Consider the following 24,208-nt stretch of genomic DNA (forward strand, 5'->3'; position numbering starts at 1 on the left):
GAGCTTTTCCAGCAACTTCTGTTTTTGTTTCTGATTTACAGCATCTGCAGTTATTTCGTTTTTTATTTAATGTAAGTTCAGCTTGTTTTGTGAATCCTGTGCGAACGCTGACTGAATTCTTTGCTTCCACAGCCTGTAAAAAAGAAGAAAATAAAGCGAGAGATAAAAATTTTAGAGAACTTGCGTGGGGGCCCCAACATCATAAACCTGCTAGACATAGTAAAAGACCCAGTGGTGAGTACTGAACATTATCAAGAGGCTTTTCCTAAAGTCTCTGGGTTCACAGCAGGCTGAGAAACCAGGGTTATTGTCTGCCTTCCAACCATCGCGGGTCTTTCGTATCATGTCACCACTTGGCCTACTTTGTTCCAAAGAAAACAACCCAATCTCTCCTTGTAGCTACAATTTGCCAGCATTGGCCACACTTTTGTAAACCTTGTCTGGCTTCTGTCCAGGGCAAATACATCCTTCCTGTAATGTGACCAGAACTGTGCACAATACTCCAGTTGTGACTCACCACAGTCTTCTACAGTTTCATCATTATATACCTACTTCTGTATTCTGTACCTTCACCAGTGAAGGAGAGCATTCTATACCTCTCATACCTGTGCTGCTACTTTTAGGAACTTGTGCTATTGCATAGTAAGATCTCTCACTTTATCTACTGGTTTCCCTTTTACTGTTTACCTAAATGCATTACCTCACACGTACCACAGTTGAATTCCAGCCTTCTATTATTTTGGCGCTTGCAACTATCCTCTGCATTATGCAACTAATTTTTGTCATCCACAAATTTCCCAACTGTACTCCCCATGTTCAAATCCAGATCATTACTGTGTCCAAAACCAGCAGGGGTCCCAACACTGAGCCCTACACAACACTACCTGAAACAGCTTTCTAATTGCATGGACAGCCATCGATTATTAGTATTCGTTTCCTGGCATTAACCCAATTTGACATGTTGCCCTGTATCCCCTGGGATTTTACTTCTTTGGCCAGTCTGGAATGTTTGGAATGTTTCCTCCCCTGGGAGATTCTAGGGGACACTTTTTAAAAAAAAAAAGTGTTGCCCATTTAAGACAGATAAAGGGAAAAAAAAATCTCCAAGGGATGTGAATCTTTGTCTCCTCAAAAAGTGATAGTAGCAGAGCCTTTAAATACTTGTAAAGCAGAGATCGATTATTGGTAAGCAAGGGGGTGAAAGGTTATTTGGACTAGGTGGGAATTTAGAGTAATCAGGTCACTGTGATCTTATCGAATAGTGGAGCCAGGCTGGAAGGGCTGAGTGGCCGACTGCTCCTAACTCATATGTTTATAACATCCTGGTTTGTGATCCTCCTGGTGTTCATATCACTATAAGACCAGAAGGAACAGGAGTAGGCCATTCGGCCCCTCGAACCTGCTGCGTCATTCAGTAGGATCATGGCTGATCCCACATTCCTCACGTCCTCTTTCCTGCCCTTTCCCTATATCCCTCCATTCCCCAACTAATCAAGATGCCATCAATCTCAGCCTTAAATATGCAGAAGAACTCTGCTCCCACACACTCTGTGGCAAAGATTTCCAAAGAGACTCAGCCCTCTGAGAGAAGATATTCCTCGTCATCTCAGTCTTAAATCGCTGCCCCTTTGTTCTGAGACTGTGCCCTCTGGTCCTCAACTCTCCCATGAGGGGAAACATCCTCTCAGCATTTACCCCATCAAGCCCCTCTGAACTCTGATGTGTTTCTCTGAGGTCACCTGTCATTGTTCTAAAGTAATTTGTGCAGAACCCCAACCTGTTTAATATTGGCTCAGAATGCTTTTGTAAATGCCTCTCAGTATCTAGTTAGTGAAGCCTGAATGTTTACAGGCGGTTGAGAGTACTGAGGTCATGAATAAGGTTTCAAGGTCGCAGGGGTGTACCAGCAGGCAGGAAGGTAGTTTGAAGTGTGTCTACTTCAATGCCAGGAGCATCCGGAATAAGGTAGTGAACTTGCAGCGTCAGTTGGTACCTGGGACTTTGATGTTGTGGTCATTTTGGAGACATGGGTAAAGAAGAGTCAGTAATAGTTGTTGCAGGTTCCAGTTTTAGATGTTTCAGTAAGATCAGGGAAGGTGGTGAAAGAGGGGGAGGTGTGTTATTGTTACAGTATTATGGTGGTAGAAAGGACGTTTGAGGACTTGTATACTGAGGTAGTATGGGTTGCGGTTAAAAACAGGAAAGGAGAGGTCACCCTGTTGGAGTTTTCTGTAGGCCTCTGAATAGTTCCAGAGATGTAGAGGAAAAGATAGCAAAGATTATTCTGGATAGGAGCGAAAGTAACAGGGTAGTTGTTATGGGGGACTTCAACTTTCCAAATATTGCCTGGAAACGCTATAGTTTGAGTACTTTAGATGGGTCAGTTTTTCTTGACAGTATGTAGATGGGAAAAAGTGGGTACTGCAGATGCTGGAGTATATAGATAGGCTATCAAGGGACAAGACCACATTGGGTTTGGTACTGGGTAATGAACCTGGCCAGGTGTCAGATTTGAAGGTAGGTGAGCACTTTGGTGACAGTGACCACAATTCGGTTACATTTATTTTAGCGATGGAAAGGAATAGGTATATACTGTAAGGCAAGAGTTATAGCTGTGGGGAAAGGCAATTATGATGCAATTAGACAAGATTTAGGATGCAGAGGATGGGGAAGGAAACTGCAGGGGATGGGCACAATTGAAATGTGGAACTTGTTCAAGGAACAGTTACTGCGGGTCCTTGATAAGTATGTTCCTGTCAGGCAGACAGGAAGTGGTCACGCAAGGGAGCCGTGGTTTACTAAAGAATTTGAATCTCTTGTCAAGAGGAAGAAGGCGGCTTATGTTAGGATGAGACATGAAAGCTCAGTTAGGATTCTTGAGAGTTGCAAGTTAGCCAGGGAAGAGCTAGAGAGAACTAAGAGCCAGGAGGGGACATGACAAGTCTTTGGCAGGTTGGATCAAGGAAAACCCTAAAGTTTTCTATAGGTATGTCAGGAATAAAAGAAAGACTAGGATAAGATTAGGGCTAGTCAAGGACAATAGTGGGAAGTAGTGCGTGGAGTCTGAAGAGATAGGAGAGACGCTGAATGAATATTTTTCATTAGTATTCACACAGGAACAAGACAGCATTGTTGAGGATACTGAGAAACAGACTACTAGACTAGATGGGCTGGAGATTCACAAGGAAGTGTTAGCAATTCTAGAAAGTGTGAAAATAGATAAATCCCCTGGGCCAGATGAGATTTAGAGTCAAGATTAGAATGGCGATGGAAAAGCACAGCAAGTCAGGCGGCATCCGAGCAGGAGGGAAATCAGGCTTTTGCCTGAAATGTCGATTCGCCTGCCAGCACTACTCTAATCTTGAGTCTGATCTCCAGTATGTGCGGTCCTCACTTTCGCCCAGATGAGATTTATCCTAGAATTCTCTGGGAAGCTAAGGAGGAGATTGCAGAGCCTTTTGCTTTGATCTTTATGTTGTCATTTTCTACAGGAATAGTGGAAGATAGCAAACCCTTGTTCAAGAAGGGGAGTAGAGACAACCCTGGTAATTATAGACCAGTGAGCCTTCCTTCGGTTGTGGGCAAATGTTTTGGAAAGAATTACAAGCAATAGAGTTTATAATCGTATAGAAAGGAACAATTTGATTAGGGATAGTCAACACAATTTTATGAAGGGCAGGTCGTGCCTCACAAACCTGATTGAATTCTTTGAGAAAGTGACAGGTAGATGAGAGTAAAGCGGTTGACGTGGTGTATATGGATTTAAGTAAGGTGTTTGATAAGGTTCCCCACGATAGGCTATTGCACAAAATATGGAGGCATGGGATTGAGGGTGATTTAGTGGTTCGGATCAGACATTGGCTAGTTGAAAGAAGACAGAGGGTGGTGGTCGATGGGAAATATTCATCCTGGAGTTCAGTTACTAGTGGGGTACAGCAAGGATCTATTTTGGGATCACTGCTGTTGTCATTTTTATAAATGACCTGGATGAGGGCACCTGGATGGGTAAGTCAATCTGCAGGTGACACTAAAGTTGGAGAAGTTGTGGATAGTGACGAAGGGTGTTGCAGCTTACAGAGGGATATTGATGAGCTGCAGAGCTGGGCTGAGGTGGCAAATGGAGTTTCATGTGGAAAAGTGAGAGGTGATTCCCTTTGGAAGGAGTAACAGGAATACAGAGTACTGGGTGAATGGTAAGATTCTTGGTAGTGTAGATGAGCAGAGAGATCTCAGTATCCATGTACATAGATTCCTAGAAGTTGCCACCCATGTTGATAGAATTGTTAGCTTTTATTGATAGAGGGGTTGAGTTTCAGAGCCATGAGGTCATGTTGCAGCTGTACAAAACTCTGGTGTGGCCACACTTGGAGTATTGCGTACAGTTCTGGTTGGCGCATTATAGGAAGGATGTGGAAGCTTTGGAAAGGGTTCAGAGGAGAAATACCAGGATGTTGCCTAGAATGGAGGAAAGGTCTTTTGAGGAAAGGCTGAGGGACTTGAGGCTGTGTTTATTAGAGAGAAGGTTGAGAGGTGACTTGGGGGCATACAGGATGATCAGAGGATTAGATAGGGTGACCAGTGAGAGCCTTTATCCTCGGATGGTGATGGCTAGCATGAGGGGACATAGCTTTAAATTGAGGGGTGTTAGATATAGGACAGATATCAGAATTAGTTCCTTTACTCAGAGAGTAGTAGGGGTGTGGAACGCACTGCAACAGTAGTAAACTTGCCAACTTCAAGGGCATTTAAATGGTCATTGGATAAACATATGGATGAAAATGGAATAGTGTAGGTTAGATGGGCTTCAGATTGGTTTCACAGGTCGACGCAATATCCAGGGCTGAAGGGCCTGTACTGCGCTGTAATGTTCCGTGTTCTATGAAATTCCCTTAGAACCTGAAATGTTTCATCTGAATCCCTTCTCGTTTTCCAACACTCCAGTGAGTATATGTGGACATGCCGTACATGGAAATGCAGGTCATGCTTTTCTCTAAATATATCTAATTTAATTAAACACCGGACTAAAAACTCCTTTCTTTTCTTTCCATGCCTTGGAATGGGCCTTTCTCAGTCTCGGACGCCTGCACTGGTATTTGAACATGTAAACAACACCGACTTCAAGGTGAGTTAAGTTACGAATTGTTTTGAAGAGGTGGTTGCAGGAATTATCTCGTAATTACTGACCAAGGTATGGTTGTAGATAGAAACTACAGATTGAGCCCATTTACCCATCTTTGTGCTAATTCAATTTTGCAGTTCAAAAGTAATCTCACTAAGGCATCCCATAGTCTATTTCCTTCAATATTCCCTCCCTCCACCACTGATGCACATTATCTACAAGACACACTATGTTATCTCACCCAGGCTAGCATCTTCCTTACTGGGAATATACCATCTAGAAGGACAAAGACAGCAGATACATAAGAATGCCTACAAGTTCCCCTCCAAGCCACTCACTATCCAGGCTTGGAAATATATCGCCACTCCTTCAGTGTCACTGGGTCAAAATCCTGGCATTCACCCACCATCCAGACTGTGCGTCTACCTACAGCACATAAACTGCAGCAGTTCGAGAAGGCAGCTCACTACACTAGCTCCAGGGCAGTAAATCCTGTACTATCTAGTGATGCCCCCATCCCTTGAATGTATTAAAAGTTTCTTTTTTACAAAGCTGATTTGATTTCAGGCTGGTAATTTTCCCAGCTGAGGCAAAAGGAGCTACAAAGCTATGATCTCTCATAAATGTGACAGACAACATTGAAAATCTTTCGGAAGAAATTCTCGGCAGATTCTTCCTGAGCAGCTGTAGTTCCTGTGGTGTAGTTACACCCACGTTGCTGTTCAGGATGGAGTTCCAGTGTAACCCAGCCATGGTGAAGGTTTGAAGATATTGTTTCACATTGGAATGGTGTGTGACATGAAACCTAATACTGTTCACTTGCAGCTGTTCCCCTTTGCTTTCGAGAAGGATAGCTCCATATCCTTCTCACCCTGCATTTTATGGAAAAGCAAAAAGTAGGGCTGGCCTTAAATGCTGGAGATTCCTGTTGAGGATTTCACACTTAAGGAGATCTCAACTCATTGGTTCTTCTGATTGCTATTCTACCACTTCCTGCTATGAAAAGATGCTCACATTAGGAGTTGGTTACAGTTTCTCACCTCTGGTAGGCATGTTTTACTCAGCTTCCACGTTGGTCCCGGGAATCGACCAGGTGATGCTGGTCGTATTGCCACGATGATGCACAGGAGTTTAAGATGCTTCAATCTAGCAACTGTATGAGCCAAGCAGAATTGGCCTCCGGTAAAATGGAAGAAAGTACAAAGGTGGTTTTGAGCTAAAATTCATAACATGAATGCGGCACGGTGGCTCAGTGGCACCTCCCAGCGCCAGGGACCAGGGTTCAATTCTCGCCTCAGCAACTGCTGTGTCGAGTTTACACATTCTCCCCGTGTCTGCGTGGGTTTCCTCCAGGTGCTCCAGTTTCCTCCCACAGTCCAAAGATGTGCAGGTTAGGTGAATTGGCCATAATAAATTGCCTGTAGTGTTAGGTGCATTAGTCAGGGGTAAACGTAGGGGAATGGGTCAGGTGGGTTGCTCTTCGGAGGGTCGGTGTGGACTTGTTGGGACAAAGGGCCTGTTTCCACACTGTAATCATTTATTAGCTCATCCACTAATTGTGTTAAAGTGAAGGAATTTGGTGTTTGTGGAAGAACTGGTGTGAGAATTCAATAATAAGGGCTCCATCCTGATGAAGATGTCCAAGATAAAATTGCGAATGAGGTAAGGGTGTAGCCACTGGCCTGATCTCGAGAAGCATGTGATAGGAGGCATCCCAGTGAGTTGTGTGATGAATATAGTCTGAGACATTTTCAGATCCTAGACCCACTGATGAGACCAAGGTGGCATCTGCAAAGCAGTAACACCCAGATTGTAGATATACCAGGAGGTCTGATATCGTCTAGGGTGTGTTCCCCAAGGATCATGTTTGCAACGAATGGAGCGTGTGGATGAGTTAATAGAGAAAAACCCTTCTTAAAGAGTGGAATGACTCTTGCTGCTGTGCTGTGCTTGATTCTTTTGGTCTAGTTTAGTTATTGGATGCTGCAAATGTGTAATCAGATCATTCAAAAAAATATAGATGGAGAAGGAGGCGATTTGTTCCTGATGGTGTTTCTAAATCTACATCTCATGCATGAAAATACCATAAAACATAGCAACAGAAACCAGCCATTTTGCCTGCTGTGTCCTTCAATCAGATCATGGCTGATCCGAAAATCCTCACTTTCACTCTCCTGCCTTTTCCCCATCATCCTCAATTCCCTTCCTGATTAACAAACGGACTACCTCAGCCATGATGTCCTTAACGACCTCAGCAGCCCTCTGAGGTAAAGAATTCCACAGATTTGCTGCCTTCTGAGGGAATGTGTTTGTCCTCATCTCCAACTTGAATGTTCAACCCGTTATTCTGAGAATGTGATCCTTATGATAATGTCCTGGTCAAAGTGACTCTGACTGAATTCCAGCTGTCTGTCATTGCTCTGGACAATGCTTGTGATGATTTTTAAAATGCTATGATTGTGGTTTGAAGTTGGAATTTTTAGTAACAGTTGGGCAGCACATTATTGAGACCACATCTGAAGCATTGTGTGTAGTTTTGAAACCTTTTTAACTAGGAGCAGGAGTGGGCTATTTGGCCCAATCATCAATATGATCTTCTATCTCAGTACCTTACGTCTGCTCCCTCCTTATACCCCTTGATGCCTTTAGTGTCTAGAAATCTGACTCTTTCTTGAATATATTCAGTGACTTGGCTTTCACAGTTCAACGTGCCAAAGAATTCCACAGGTTATCCATATTCTGGGTGAAGACATTTTCCCTCCTCTCTTTCCTAAATAGCCTAACCTGTATCCTGAGACTGTGTCCATTATTCCCCGACACAGGGGAAACATTGTCCCTGCATCCTGTCTGTCTGGTCCTGTCAGAATTGCATTGATGTATGAGATCTGCCTTCATTCTCCTGAACTCCAGTGGTCACCGGCCCAGTCAACTCTGTCTCTCCTCAGATAAAAATTGCCGTCCCAGGAAGATTTTCACCTTTCTTTGAGAAGGTGACCAAACCGATTAATGAGGGTAAAGCAGTTGATGTAATGTATAAAGATTTCAGTAAGGTTTTTGATAACGTTCCCCACGGTAGGCTATTACACAAGCCATAGGCATGGGATTGAGGGCGATTTAGCGGTTTGGATCAGAAATTGGCTAGCTGAAAGAAAACAGAGAATAGTAGTTGATATTCATCCTGGAGTACACTTACTAGTGGGGTATTGTAAGGATCTATTTTGGGTCCACAATTGTTTATCATTTTTATAAAAGACCTGGGTGAGGGCGTAGAAGGATGGGTTAGTAAATTTGCGGTGACACTAAGGTTGGTAGAGTAGTGCTGAAGGATGTTGCAGCTTACAGAGGGGCTTAGATAAGCTGCAGAGCTGGGCTGAGAGGTGGCAAATGGGGTTTAATGTGAAAAAGTGTGAGGTGATTCACTTTGGAAGGAGTGACAGGAATACAAAGTACTGGGCCAATGGTAAGGTTCTTGGTAGTGTAGATGAGCAGAGAGATCTCAGTGTCCAGGTACATAGATCCTTGAAAGTTGCCACCCAGGTTGATAAGGTTGTTAAGAAAGCATACAGTGTGTTAGCTTTTATTGATAGAGGGATTGAGTTTTGGAGCCATAAGGTTATGCTGCAGCTGTACAGAACTCTGGTGCAGCCACACTTAGAGTATTGCGTACAGTCCTGGTCACCGAATTACAGGTAGGATGTGGAATCTTTGGAAAGGGTTCAGAGGAGATTTACTAGGATGTAGCCTAGTATGGAGGGAAGGTCTTATGAGGAAAGGCTGAGGGACTTGAGGCTGTTTTCATTAGAGAGAAGAAGGCTGAGAGGTGACTTAATTGAGACACATAAGACGATCAGAGGGTTAGATAGAGTGGACAGGGAGAGGCATTTTTCTCAGATGGTGATGGTTAGCACAAGGGAATGAAGCTTTAAATTGAGGGGTGTTAGATATAGGACAGATGTCAGAGGTAGTTTCTTTACTCAGAGTAGTAGGGGCATGAAACACCATGCCTGCAACAGAAGTAGATCGCTAACTTTAACGGCATTTAAATGATCATTGGATAGGCGTATGGACGAGAGTGCAATAGTGTAGGTTCCACAGGTCGGCACAACATCGAGGGCAGAAGGGCCAGTAGTGCACTGTAATGTTCTGTGTTCTAGGAGTTAGTTTGGTGAATCTCTGCTGCACTTGCTCTATGTATCTTTTCTTGGATAAGTAAATCAAAACGGCACGCAATGTTCATCTCCACGATACATGGTGTTCACACCAAGGCTCTGACTTCCTTACTTGAAATCCTCTAGCAATAAAGGCCCACATCCAACCTGCCTCCTTAATGACTAGCTGTGCGTGCATGGTTACTTCCAGTGACTGGTGTACAAGGACACCCAGGTCCCTTTTGTACATCATTATTTGCTAATCTATCAACATTTAAATAATACTCTGCCACTTTTCTTTCCTACTGAAATAGATAATTTCACATGTATTGACATTATATTAGTCTGCCATATATTTGTCCATTTACTCAGTTTGTCAAGTTCACCTTAAAGACTCTTCCTGACAACTCTCAATCACACTTTGATTTGTGTTATCAGCAGTCTTGGGAATATTACATTTGATTTTCCCCTATAGAAATTGTTATGGATATATTATGAATAGCTGGGGTCTAAACCCTGAATCATATAGGCCCTACTTCTCACCACCTTCCAGTCCATAAATAGACCTGATTATTCCTTCTCTGTTTCCTGCCTGCTAACCAATTCTCGCTCCATGCCAAATTATTGCCTCCAATCTCTGTGCTTTAATTATAACATAATTACATCTTATGTGGGGCTTCATCAAAAATGTAGACTCTGAAAATCCACAAAAATAAAGAAACAACATTCAACTTTACATGAGAGGTAATTGGATAGAGATGTTTTAGAGTTCGGTGGGGCTCATTAGGATAAATGTGGGGAAGATAATATATTCGAGGCCAGGTCTCATGTTAACAATCCAGTCAAATAAATCCAAGCAGAAATTCAGGAAAAACGTCATTGCTCAAGGAGTGGTGAGAATGTGGATTGCACAGAGAGAGATTGAGGTAAAGCTGATACATGAGGAAGGAAAGAACAGGTTAGGTGGGTGGAAACAGGGATGAGACTTGGGTAAAGTATAGACCCGAGCAGACATCGGTTGGCCATACAGCCTGTCTCAGTAACTAGCTGACATTATGTATTACTGTCAGTTGTGACGTCTAAGTTGACACGTCAAACTTTGGGAAATCCTCCTACTTACCTCTCATGTAAAGTTGAATGTTGTTTCTTTATTTTTGTGCCTTTTATTTCTATGTTTTGGTTTATTTTTCTTTTCTAAGGTGGTGTCAGAGTGTGGTGACACTGCGCACCACATTTCACTGTGTTTTGTAATAAAATTCATCTGACAACAAATAAATTGGTTTTATCTTTTGTGGGGTCAAACACTCAATGGTCATTTCTCAGTTTTGATGTTATTTTTGTAAATGTTTTATTTTGTGGAACTTCCTTTTTATGAACTGGAGACCACAGTCATGTAGTGCAATCTAGGCCTCATTTTCCCTAAAATGGGCTGGACGATGATGGTCCCCTTGACCACCTTCAGCATTCTGCTCCATCAGTTGAGGGTGACTGAGAAAGTATAAGTTTCCAGATGCCCACTCTCTGTCCCTGTGCCTCCTGAGTTTAAAGGTTTTGCCCTTTCGCAAGGTATTTTGTATTTGGACGAATTTGTGCAGTTTTTACTGTCTTTGTAATGGATTTGTACAAAGGTTCCTTATTTTGTTTTCACTCCTGTAACCTATTACCTGATAGTTCTCTGAAATAAATGGCATTATTTTATAAATTTGTTAATGGGATGTGAGTAATTCTGGCCAGGCCAACCTGTTTTAGTCCTTCCCTAATTGCCCAGAGGACAACTAAGAGACAACCAAGTTGCCGTGGGTCTGGAGTTGGATGTAGGCCAGACCAGTAAGGACGGCAGATTTCCTTCCTGCATAGGATTTTACAACAATGCACAGAGTCTAACGGTGACCATGTAGACAAGCTTTTTATTTCTGAATTGGATTAGACAATAGACAATAGGTGCAGGAGTAGGCCATTCTGCCCTTCGAGCCAGCACTACCATTCATTATGATCGTGGCTGATCATCCTCAATCAGTATCCTGTTCCGGCCTTATCCCCATAACCCTTGATTCCACTATCCTTAAGAGCTCTATCTAACTCTTTCTTGAAAATATCCAGAGACTGGGCCTCCACAGCCTTCTGGGGCAGAGCATTCCACACAGCCACCACTCTCTGGATGAAGAAGTTTCTCCTCAACTCTGTTCTAAGTGGTCTACCCCTTATTTTTAAACTATGTCCTCTGGTTCAGGACTCACCCATCAGCGGAAACATGCTTCCTGCCTCCAGAGTGTCCAATCCTTTAATAATCTTATACGTCTCAATCAGATCCTCTCTCAGTCTTCTAAACTCGAGCATATACAAGCCCAGTCGCTCCAATCTTTCAGCGTAAGACAGTCCCGCCATTCCAGGAATTGACCTCGTGAACCTACGCTGCTCTCCCTCAATAACCAGAACGTCTTTCGTCAAATTTGGAGACCAGAACTGCACACAATATTCCAGATGTAGTCTCACCAGGGCCCTGTACAGCTGCAGAAGGACCTCTTTGCTTCTATATTCAATTCCTCTTGTTATGAAGGCCAGCATGCTATTAGCCTTCTTCACTACCTGCTGTACCTGCATGCTTACCTTCATTGACTGGTGTACAAGAACACCCAGATCCCTTTGTACTGCCCCTTTACCCAACTTGACTCCATTTAAGTAGTAATCTGCCTTCCTGTTCTTGCCACCAAAGTGGATAACCGCACATTTATCCCCATTAAACTGCGTCTGCCTTGCATCTGTCCACTCACCTAACCTGTCCAGGTCACCCGGTAATCTCCTAACATCCTCCTCACATTTCACCCTGCCACCCAGCTTTGTATCATCAGCAAATTTGCTAATATTACTTTTAATACCTTCATCTATATCATTAATGTTCATTGTAAAAAGCTGCGGTCCCAGCAGTGATCCCTGCGGTTACCCCACTGGTCACTGCCTGCCATTCCGAAAGGGAGCCGTTTATCACTACTCTTTGTTACTCTTTGATTATTGAATTCAAATCCCACCATCCAGTGAGATTCCAGCTGGTGTCCTCAGAACGTTAGCTGGTGTTCTGGTTTGCTTGTCCAATGATGTTACTATTCCACCACTGCATCCCCTCTGACATCTGCCAAACTATTCCACTAACACCTCTTCCTGCTGTTACCTTTTACCCCGGCCTGTCACTGTTGCCAAACTGCCCTGCTTTCTGCAGGGCTGTAACACTTTGACCTTGCCTTAACCAACAATGTTGAGTGTGCGGGATGATGATTTGGGGATGGTTGGTGGAGAGGGGAGGTAAGTGTTAATTTTTACCACTGTCCCAGCTAGCTGGAAATGCTTGGAGAATTGTGTCTTGTTGGGGTTACTCTCCCAGGTTCCACCCTGCCAAGTCTCCTGTCATTTTGACACATTGGTGCGTGTTGGACGGGCTGGGCTGGTGTGAAGATTTGTGAGGGTCACTTACATCCTTTTCTTAATTCCACAGCAATTGTACCAGACGTTATCGGACTACGACATTCGATTCTACATGTACGAGATTCTAAAGGTGAGGACCCTTCTTATTTGTCTGAACTAAACTCCTTTTAGCATTCCTAATCTCTAAGGCTTGCTGAATTAAAACTTAGAGGCAAAACACCTGAAGGCAGGTCATGTTGCTAACTGGCGGTTTAAAACCCTGCTGGCTGCATTAAACTTAAATGGACCAGGTCTCCTGTTCCTAACTTGCTATTCTTCATTAGTGTATCAAGCCCTCTCACTTACCTTCCTCTTGCCACCTCCTCCTATCCTCCCCATTCCTACTAGCCCACTTCCAGGAGGAAAGGAATGGTGGGGTGGTTACTCCTGGTCGAGGGAAGTGGTGAGTCATTGATTTTTTTAAGTAAAAGACTGACCCTGTGTAAAGTCACAGGGATAAAATGAAAATGGATACAGCACTCTTCCAGGAACTTCACTGCACATCACACTGAAGTGAGAACATGTTTTTAGAATGCAAAAAACAAAGAACAAAGAAAATTTACAGCCCAGGAACAGGCCCTTCAGCCCTCCAAGCCTGAGCTAATCCAAATCTACAGTCTAAACCTGTCGCCCAATTCCTAAGCATCTGTATCCCTCTGCTCCCCACCTCCTCATGCATCTGTCCAGACACATCTTAAATGAATCTACCGTGCCTGCCTCTACCACCTCTGCTGGCAACGCGTTCCAGACACCCCCCACCCTCTGTGTGAAGTACTTGTCGCGTGTATCCCCTTTAAACTTTTCACCTCTCACCTTGAAAGCATGATGTCTCATTATTGAATCCTTCACCCTGGGAAAAAGCTGGTCTCTATCCACCCTGTCTATACCTCTCATGATTTTGTAAACCTCAATCAGGTCCCCCCTCAATCTCCTTTTTTCTAGTGAAAACAAACCTAACCTACTCAACCTGTCTTCATAGCTAGCACCTTCCATACCAGGCAACATCCTCGTAAACCTTCTCTGCACTCCCTCCAAAGCGTCCACATCCTTTTGGTAATGTGGCGACCAGAACTGTACACAGTATTCTAAATGCAGCCGAACCAATGTCTTGTACAATTGGGGGGAGGGGAGGGTGTCTGTGTGGAGTTTGCACATTCTCCCCATGTCTGCATGGGTTTCCTCCCACAGTCCAAAAAAATGTGCAGGTTAAGTGGATTGGCCATGCTAAACACACCCTTCAGCCCAACAAATCCACACCGACCCTCCAAAAAACAACCCACACTACGGGTTAGGTGAAGGGGTAAATGCAGGGGAATGGGTCTGGGTGGGTTGTTCTTCAGAGAGTCAGTGTGGACTTGTTGGGCCGAAGGGCCTGTTTCCACACTGTAAAGTAATCTAATCTAATCTTTAACCGCAGCTCCCAGTGAAGGGGTGTCATTGACACCATTACAGGGCTGAGACATTTCTCCATGCACCTTTTATACTCCAATGTGTCTGCTTCAGCTGCTGAAAATGTGTCAGAAATAGTGGATTTTATTTATTTTGTTTTTTGTTGTGATTTTGAGCTGAATTGTTGCCTGTTTACCGGCCAGGCCCTGGATTACTGCCACAGTATGGGAATCATGCACAGGGACGTCAAACCACACAACGTGATGATTGACCACGAACACAGAAAGGTAACGTGTGCTGATGTGCTGATCACCTTTGGGCTGATCTCAGCCAGTTACAAACAAACACTAGAGCTTCATTTACATGTGCAAAACCTGATCCGGGCCGCTAGTGTTCACACAGTGAAACTGAACCACTTACAGAGGAACCTCAATTATCCGAAAGCCTCGGGCAGGGAGTATTTTGTTCGGATAATTGAATGTTTGGATAATCGAATGCTGGATAACACAGTTTAGCCAAACATTGGGACCTTGTGATCTTGTCCGGATAATCCGAAACTCGGTTAATCAAATACTGGATAATCAAGGTTCCTCTGTAAATCCTTGGCCCCTTTCTCTCACCTCCCCTGCTCAGAATGCAGAGAGGCTGGACCGGAGTTCCTGCTAACCGTGGAGCAGTTCCTCTCCGAATCCTGCAGTTGGTTGGATTCCTGGCTGTAGATCTGTATGTTTCCTGGGCAATGGCTCAAGCTATTAAGCCTCTGACATTCTCTGGGACTCGAGGTTTGACCAGGCTCAGTCTTCCAGGGTGACAGACTCCTGATAAAGGGGTGAGGGGTTTAAAACTCGAGCTAGGTTGGACAAGGGTGATGTGAGGAAAGTCTGCTTCACCCAGTGGATAATGGGAGTCCGGACTCACCCTTTTCCAAAAGAAAAACCCTGTGGATGCTGGAGGTCTGCTGAAAATTTCAGTTCAATTAATCAAAATTTATATTGGTATAACCCTTCCACCCCTACCTCCCCAGCGAGTAACTCCCCTCCTGACTTCCCGAAGCCTGTCCACCATCTACCAGGTGCAGGTCAGGAGGGTGATGGAATGCTCCCCACTTGCCCCTGGATGGGGGCAGCTTCGACAACACTCGAGAAGCTCAACACCATCCTGGCTGCAGCAGCTGCTTGATTGGCCCCACGTCCACTCCCTTCAACAAACTGGCCAGGGCCATTTCAGAGGGTAGGTAGGGTATTACTGTAAGTTTGAACTTATGTCTAGGATAGACAAAGTAAACAAAAAGAAATGCAGATTTCCTTTCCTAAAGAAAATTAGTGAACCAAGTAGGTTTTCACAGTAATCAATTGGACTTGTACGTTTGTCACAGATCATTAACATGATCCACTGGGTTATTAGTGCAGTGAAAGTACCACAATGCTGACTGTGTGTGCTTCCTCAGTACTGACAATGCCCACTCCCTCAACACTGACCCTCCGACAGTGCGGTGCTCCCTTAGCACTGACCCTCCGACAGTGCGGCGCTCCCTCAGCACTGACCCTCCGACAGTGCGGCGCTCCCTTAGCACTGACCCTCCGACAGTGCGGCGCTCCCTTAGCACTGACCCTCCGACAGTGCGGCGCTCCCTCAGCACTGACCCTCCGGCAGTGCGGCGCTCCCTTAGCACTGACCCTCCGACAGTGCGGCGCTCCCTCAGCACCAACCTGGATAATCATCTTGTGTCTCTTGAATGGAATTCGAGCACATACCATTTGAACTGGACGAAGGTGTGTTGCTGTGCACTGAGCTCTGGCTGATAATTTGATGATTTTGTCTCGATCTCTGCTGCAGTTCATGACAGTGAGTTGTTTCACAAAAGCTGAGAGAGGTCATTCAGAGCAAGCCTGTTTGTTCAGCTCAATACTTTCAAAAAAAATGTTTTCCATCTTTTCCGTGCAATGTGTGGATCAATATTACATCTTTATCCTGATTTGTCTTGTGCTTTTCTTTCTCATCCTGACACCTTGCAGCTTCGACTGATAGACTGGGGTCTGGCTGAGTTTTACCATCCAGGGCAGGAGTACAATGTACGCGTGGCATCCAGATACTTCAAGGGGCCTGAACTTTTGGTTGACTATCAGGTAAGGTTCACAAATGGCCAGTCCTTAAGGAGATCAAATAGCGACCATTGAGCCTGGCCCATCCCTCGCAGGGCATTATGACGATATATAATCATTAAATTAATGAGAGGGATTGATGGTGGTCTGTCTGTTGAGGGACAACTGTTGTCGCAGTAGTGTGTACTATCTACAAGGTACACTGCAGAAAGTCATCAAGGATTTTTAGACAGCACCTGCCAAACCCATGGCCACATCCGTCTAGAAGGACAAGGGCAGCAGAAACATGGGAACACCACCCCCTGCAGGTTCCCCTCCGAGCCACTCACCATCCTGACTTGGAAATCTATCACCGTTCCTTCGTTGTTTTAATTGCCTGTTGTCATAATGTTTGTTGAACATACCAAATTTTTAATCAATAAGGGAATTGATAGTTATGAAGAAAAGGAAAGTGGAGTTGAGGATTATCAGATTGAAGGATGGAACAGACCTGTTGGGCTGAATGGTCTACTTTTGCTTCTACGTCTAATGCAATGAATAGTGACCAGCAGGGGATGCTGTGCTCTGCTGTTGAAAGTTGGGCTGTGGGATGTTTAACATCCATCTGAGAGAGACTGATATTCACCACGAAAGGACCTCTCTCTCAGTCCAGCTCCTGCTCGAGGCTGTAGAATCATAAGATATAGGAGCAGAATTAGGCCATTCGGCCCATTGAATTCTCCACCATTCAATCATGGCTGTTGTGTTTCCCAACCCCATTCTCCTGCCTTCCCCCGTAAACCTGATTCTCTTACCAATCAAGAATCTATCTGTCAAAAGGTGTGGTGCTGGAAAAGCACAGCCAGTCAGACAGCATCCGAGGAGCAGGAGAGTCTTAAGCTCTTCATTAGGAATGGGGTTCTCTTCAAGAATATAACTATCTCTGTCTTAAATACACTCAATGACTTAGCCTCCACACTCCTCTGCAGCAACGGGTTCCACAGGTTAACTACCCTCTGGCTGAAGAGATTTCTCGTCATCTCTGTTCTAAAGCCCTGACCCTTCAGTCTGAAGCTGTGCCCTTGGATCCTAATCTCTCCTACAGGTGGAAACATCTTCTCCAAATCCCCTCTATCCAGGGCTCTCAGTAATTTCAATCAGATTCTCCCCCCATTCTTCTAAACCCCTTTGAATACAGGCTCGGAGTCCTCAACCGCACCTCATTTGACAAGCCCTTCATCCCCCAGGATCGTTCTTGTGAACCTCCCCCAGCCCCCCCTCCAACACCAGCGCATCCTTCCTTTGATACAGGACCCAAAACTGCTCACAATATTTCAAATGTGGTCTGGCCAGAATCTTTAATAGCATCAGCAGTACGTCCCTGACTCTTATATTCTGGCCCTGTCGAAATGAATGGTAACATTGCATTTGCCTTCCTAACACCAACTGAAGCTGCAGGTTAACCTGAAGAATATCCTGAACAAGAACTCCTAGGTCCCTTTGTGCTTCAGATTGCCAAAGCCTTTCCCCGTTAAGAAAACAGTCTACGTCTCTATTCCTCTGACCAATGTTCATAACCTCACACTTTCCCACTTTGTGTTCACCTGCCACTTCTTCACTCACTCTCCCAGCCTGTCCAAGTCCTTCTGCAGCCTCCCCACTTCCTCACCACAACCTGTCCCTTACCGATCTTTGTCTTATCTGCAAACTTAGTAACAATGCCCTCAGTTCCTTCACCCAGATTGTTAATGTACAATGTTGTGGTCCCAACACTGACCCGTGCGGAACTCCAGTGGTCAGCAGCTGCCATCCTGAAAAAGACCCGTTTATCCCCACACTCTGTCTTCTGCCAGTCAGCCAATCCTCTGTCGATGTAGGTGCCTTTTCCCTAACTCCACATGTTACTGCTCTGAATGTTGAACTGTTCTGCAAGTTTGCGCTTGCTCTCTAAGGTATAGCTCTGGTTTGAATAGAGGATTGGCTGACTGACTAAAACACAGGACCGGGATAAGTGGGTCCTTCTCGGGACAGTGAGCTGTAACTAGTGAGGGGGCCGCTGGGTTCCGTTCTCAGACCCCAACTATTTACAATCTCTTTAAACAGTCTGCAAGCAGGCACAGAGTGTAACAGAGCAAAGTGCATGGATGCTACTAAACTAGGTGGGAAAGCAGAATGTGATGAGTTTACAGATGGACATTGATAGGCCAGGAGAATGGGCCGGAATCTGGCAGATGGAGTTTAATCTGGATAAGTGTGAGGTTGTCTATTTTGGCTGGAATTATACAAGGAAAGTGGAGTTGAGGATTATCAGATCAGCCATGATCTGATTGAAGGGTGGAACTGCATGGTCTACTTTTGCTTCTACGTCTAATGCAATGAATAGTGACCATTCATTATTAAATGGGAGGTAGATTTAAAGTGTGTCAGTGCAGAGGGATCTGAGTGTCTTTGTGCGTGAATCGCAGAAAGTGGTTTTGTATGTGCAGCCTTTACTCAAAGGCAGGTGAATCCTGGCATTAATTGCAATAGGACTGGATTATAAAAGTAAAAGAAATGCTGTTACAATTAAGGAAGGTATCGGTGAGGCCACACCTGGAGTATTATGTCCAGTTTTAGTCTCCTTCCTTGAGGAAGGGTGTAGTGACGCTGGCGACAGTTCAGAGGAGGGTCACCAGGCTGATTCCATTGATGAAAGGGCTGTCGGACAGGGAGCAGCTGAACAGCTCAAGCTTGTTCTCACTGGAGTTCACAAGAATGTGGGAGGAATCTGATTGAGGGATAAAAAAATACTAAAGGGGATTGATAAGGTGGACATTGAATAGATGTTCCACCTTGTGGGACAGTCTCAAACAAGAGGTCCTCGATATAGAATAGGAGGAGGTAGGTTCTAAACTGAGATAAGGAGAAACTACTTCCCCGAGTGTTGGGAATGTGTGGAACTGACTGCTCCAGAGTGTAGTAAAGGCAGAATCAATCAACAGATTCAAGAAAGAAAAATAGGATAAAGGGTTATGGGGAGGTGGCACAAGAGTGGAGTTAAGACCATAATAAGATCAGCAGGTCAGGCAGCATCCAAGGAGCAGGAGAATCGACGTTTCAGGAAGAAGGGCTCATGCCCGAAACGTCGATTCTCCTGCTCCTTGGATGCTGCCTGACCTGCTGTGCTTTTTCAGCTCTGATCTCCAGCATCTGCAGTCCTCACTTTCTCATAATAAGATCAGCCACGATCAGGTTAAATGATAGACCAGGCTTGGAGAGCTGAATTACCCACTGCTGCTCCTAATCCCAACGTTCCTATGTAACTTCGAAGTACTCTGCAATCTCATCCTTAATAATGGACTCTCAAATCTTACCAATGACTGATGTCAGGCTAACCAGTTTATAGTTCTCTGTCTCCTCTCCCTTAAGCAACGTGTTACATTAACCATTTTTCAGTCCACTGCGACCCTCCCTGCCTCCAGTGACTCCTGAAAGATAACCACCAATACCTCCAAAATCTTCTCAGCTGTCTCCTTCAGAATTCTGGGGTGTAGTCCATCCAGTCTGGGTGACTTATTCACCTTCAGACCTTTCAGCTTCCCCAGTACCTCTCCTTAGTGATGGCCACTACACTCACCTCTGCCCCCTGACTGTTGAAGTTCAGATATGCTGTTGGTTCCTTCCACTATGAAGTACCAGTTGTGTTCCTCAACCATTCCTTTGTTCCCCATCACTATTTTTGTGGCCATTTTCCATTGGTTGAATGTCCACTCTTGCCTGTCTCTTAACTTTTAGAAATCTAAAGAAACTCTCGCAATCATCTTTTATGTTACTAGCTAGCTATCCTGTGTTTCATCTTCTATCCCCTTATTGTATTTTTGTTATCGTCTGTTGGTTATTAAAGGCTTCCTAATCCACTGGCTTCCCACTAATCTTCATCACATTGATTGCTTTGCGTCTTGCTTTTATGTTGTCCCTGATTTTCCTTGTCAGCTGCAGTTCGAGGGGGATCTGCCTTTGGAGGTAGTATGGGTTGAAGTCAGAAATAGGAAAGGAGCAGTCACCTTGTTGGGTGTTTACTATAGGCCCCCCAATAGCAGCAGAGATGTGGAGAAACAGATTGGGAAACAGATTTTGGAAAGGTGCAGAAGCCACAGGGTAGTAGTCATGGGCGACTTCAACTTCCCAAATATTGATTGGAAGCTCTTTAGATCAAGTAGATTGGACGGGGCGGTGTTTGTGCAGTGTGTCCAGGAAACTTTTCTAACTCAGTATGTAGATTGTCCGACCAGAGGGGAGGCCATATTGGATTTGGTACTTGGTAACGAACCGGGACAAGTGATGGGCTTGTTAGTCAGTGAGCATTTTGGTGACAGTGACCACAATTCTGTGACTTTCACCTTGGTTATGGAGAGAGATAGGTGCGTGCAACAGGGTAGGTTTTACAATTGGGGGAAGGGTAAATACGATGCTGCAAGACAGGATCTGAGGAGCATAAGTTGGGAGCATAGGCTGTCAGGGAAGGATGTCATTGAAATGTGAAACTTTTTCAAGGAACAGATGCGACGTGTTCTTGATATGTATGTACCTATCAGGCAGGAAAGAGATGGTCGTGTGAGGGAACCTTGGTTGACGAGGGAGGTTGAATGTCTAATAAAGAGGAAGAAGGAGGCTTACATAAGGTTGAGGAAACAGGGTTCAGACAGAGCATTGCAGGGATACAGGATAGAGGGAGCTGAAGAAGAGCTAAGAGAGGGCATGAAAAATCTTTGGGCGGGTAGGATCAAGGATAACCCCAAGGCCTTTTATGCGTATGTGAGAAAATAAGAATGACGAGAACGAGGGTAGGTCCAATCAAGGACAGTAGTGGGAGATTGTGTATTGAGGCGGAAGAGATAGGAAAGGTCTAGATTGAGTACTTTTCTTCAGTATTTACAAATGAGAGGGACCGTATTGTTGAAGAGGAGAGTATGAAACAGACTGGTGAGCTAGAGGAGATACTTGTTAGGAAGGAAGATGTGTTGGGCATTTTGAAAAACTTGAGGATAGACAAGTCCCCCGGGCCTGACGGGATATATCCTAGGATTATGTGGGAAACAAGAGAGGAAATTGCAGAGCCGTTGGCAATGATCTTTTCGTCTTCGGGGGTGGTACCAGGGGACTGGAGAGTGGTGAATGTTGTACCCCTTTCAAAAAAGGGAATAGGGATAACCCCGGAATTACAGGCCAGTTAGTCTTACTTCGGTGGTAGGCAAAGTAATGGAAAGGGTACTGAGGGATAGGATTTATGAGTATCTGGAAAGACACTGCTTGATTAGGGACAGCCAGCACGGATTTGTGAGGGGTAGGTCTTGCCTTACAAGTCTTATTGAATTGTTTGAGGAGGTGACCAAGCATGTGGATGAGGGTAGAGCAGTGGATGTAGTGTACATGGATTTTAGTAAGGCATTTGATAAGGTTCCCCACGGTAGGCTTATGCAGAAAGTCAGGAGGCATGGGATAGTGGGAAATTTGGCCAATTGGATAGAGAACTGGCTAACCGGTCGAAGTCAGAGAGTGGTGGTAGATGGTAAATATTCAGCCTGGAGCCCAGTTACAAATGGAGTTTCACAGGGATCAGTTCTGGGTCCTCTGCTGTTTGTAATTTTTATTAATGACTTGGAAGAGGGAGTCGAAGGATGGGTCGGTAAATTTGCAGACGATACGAAGATTGGTGGAGTTGTGGATAGTGAGGAGGGCTGTTGTCAGCTGCAAAGGGACTTAGATATGAAGCAGAGCTGGGCTGAGGAGTGGCAGATGGAATTCAACCCTGTCAAGTGTGAGGTTGTCCATTTTGGAAGGACAAGTAAGAATGTGGAATACAGGGTTAACGGTAGGGTTCTTAGTAAGGTGGAGGAGCAGAGGGATTTTGGGGTCTATGTTCATTGCTCTTTGAAAGTTGCCACTCAGGTGGATAGAGCTTGTAAGAAGACCTATGGTGTATTAGCGTTCATTAGCAGAGGGATTGAATTCAAGAGTCGTGAGGTGATGTTGCAGCTGTACAGGACCTTGGTAAGGCCACATTTGGAGTACTGTGTGTAGTTCTGGTCGCCTCACTTTAGGAAAGATGTGGAAGCTTTGGAGAGGGTGCAGAGGAGATTTACCAGGCTGTTGTTTGGAATGGAGAATATGTCGTCCGAGGATAGGTTGAGAGTGCTAGGCCTTTTCTCATTGGAACGGCGAAGGATGAGGGGTGACTTGATAGAGATTTATAAGATGATCAGGGGAAAAGATAGAGTAGACAGTCAGAGACTTTTTCCCCGGGTACAACAGAGTGTTACAAGGGGACATAAATTTAAGGTGAAGGGTGGAAGGTATAGGGGGGATGTCAGGGGTGGGTTCTTTACCCAGAGAGTGGTGGGGGCATGGAATGCGCTGCATGTGGGAGTGGCAGTCAGAATCATTGGTGGCCTTTAAGCGGTAATTGGATAGGTACATGGATAAGTGCTTAAGCTAGGACAAATGTTCGGCACAACATCGTGGGCCGAAGGGCCTGTTCTGTGCTGTATTGTTCTATGTTCTGTGTAACCTTGTCCTCCCTCAGTATGCTGCTTCTTTGTTGGGATGCATTTCTGCTGTGCTTCCTGAATTACTCCCAGAAACTCATGCCATTGTTGCTCGGCTGTCTTCCTGCTAGCCAACCCCCCAACATTCTTCTCTCTCCTCCCCCCCCCCCCCCCCCCAACCACCCTAGCAACCCTGGCCAGCTCCTCCCTCGTCTTTCTAGTTACAGGTTGTTCTGCTATAATGTGCGTCTTGTCAGCACAAATTGGCTATAACATGATTGACGAATTGCAGACACTGTTTGGGTCACACTAACTTTGTACTGAATGGGTATAGTAATTTTCTATTAGCAATCTTCAACAGTGCAATTATCGATAGCGCAAGGTTGGAGAGGAACACATAGGAGAAAGTGACGCTGGAGGCTTATGCCCAAAACGTCGATTCTCCTGCTCCTCAGATGCTGCCTGGCCTGCTGTGATTTTCCAGCATCACATTTTTCAACTGTAGAGGAACACAGCTGTCATATTATGGCAGAACAACCTGTACCTTTACTCAGTTGTAATACTGTCACATCGGATTCTAGCCTTTCGCTGTCAAACTTCAGGGTGAATTCTGTCATATTCTGCGCACTGTCCCCTAAAGGTTCCTTTACCTTAAGCTCTCTCCTCTCAGCTGCCTCATTACACATCACCTGATCCAGAATTGCCTGTTCCCTAGTGGGTTCTACCACAAGCTGCTCCAAAAGCCATCTGTTAGACATTCCACAAATTCCTTTTATCATAGAATCCCTACAGTGTGGAAACAGGCCTTTCAGCCCAACAAGTTCACACCAACCCTCCGAAGAGTATGCCACTCAGACCTATTCCCCTACTCTATTATTTTACATTTACCCCTGATTAATGCACCTAACCTACACATCCCTGAACACTATGGGCAATTTAGCATGGGCAATTCACCTCATCTGCACATCTTTGGACTGAGAGAGGAAACCGGAGCCCAGAGGAAGCCCACGCAGACACTGGGAGAACGTACAAACTCCACACAGAGAGTGGCCTGAGGCTGGAATCGAACCGGGTCCCTGGTGCTGTGAGGCAGCGGTGCTGTGAGGCAGCAGTGCTAACCACTGAGCCACTGTGCCATTGTTTCTTAAGATCTACTACCAACCTGCTTTTCTCAATCCACCTGCATATTGAATTCCCACGTGATCATTCTGATAATGCCTTTCGTACATGTCTCTCCTGATTTATTTTCTGCCCCACATCCTGTTGTCTGGAGACCTGTACACAAGTGTCTTTTTTTCCTTTTGTGGTTCCTCACCTCTACCCACACAGATTCCACGCCTTCTCATTCGGTATCACTTCTTGATCGCAACTTAATTTTTTTGAAAAGCTTCTGAAGTGAGACTTACTGTCTTCCTGTGCTAAAAAGCATTATTTCAGTCTGAGACAAAAGTGTTCAGCACTGAGTTACAGCCAGTAACCAAGCTTTTAACA

General features: G+C 44.9%; 1 protein-coding gene across 3 annotated transcripts in view; it reads left to right on the forward strand.

The window, feature by feature from the left end:
* Positions 1–24,208, forward strand: part of zgc:86598 (STKc_CK2_alpha domain-containing protein) — an 84,158-nt gene that overhangs the window by 39,373 nt on the left and 20,577 nt on the right. For all 3 annotated transcript variants that reach the window (XM_060825671.1, XM_060825673.1, XM_060825672.1), the window contains exons 4-8: positions 133–234; positions 5,072–5,122; positions 12,755–12,814; positions 14,316–14,399; positions 16,128–16,238. In XM_060825671.1, coding sequence (XP_060681654.1) covers positions 133–234; positions 5,072–5,122; positions 12,755–12,814; positions 14,316–14,399; positions 16,128–16,238 — 408 coding nt within the window. The remainder of the gene's footprint in view (positions 1–132; positions 235–5,071; positions 5,123–12,754; positions 12,815–14,315; positions 14,400–16,127; positions 16,239–24,208) is intronic.

Source organism: Hemiscyllium ocellatum, chromosome 5 (assembly GCF_020745735.1).
Source record: "Hemiscyllium ocellatum isolate sHemOce1 chromosome 5, sHemOce1.pat.X.cur, whole genome shotgun sequence".
NCBI classification, from domain to species: domain Eukaryota; kingdom Metazoa; phylum Chordata; class Chondrichthyes; order Orectolobiformes; family Hemiscylliidae; genus Hemiscyllium; species Hemiscyllium ocellatum.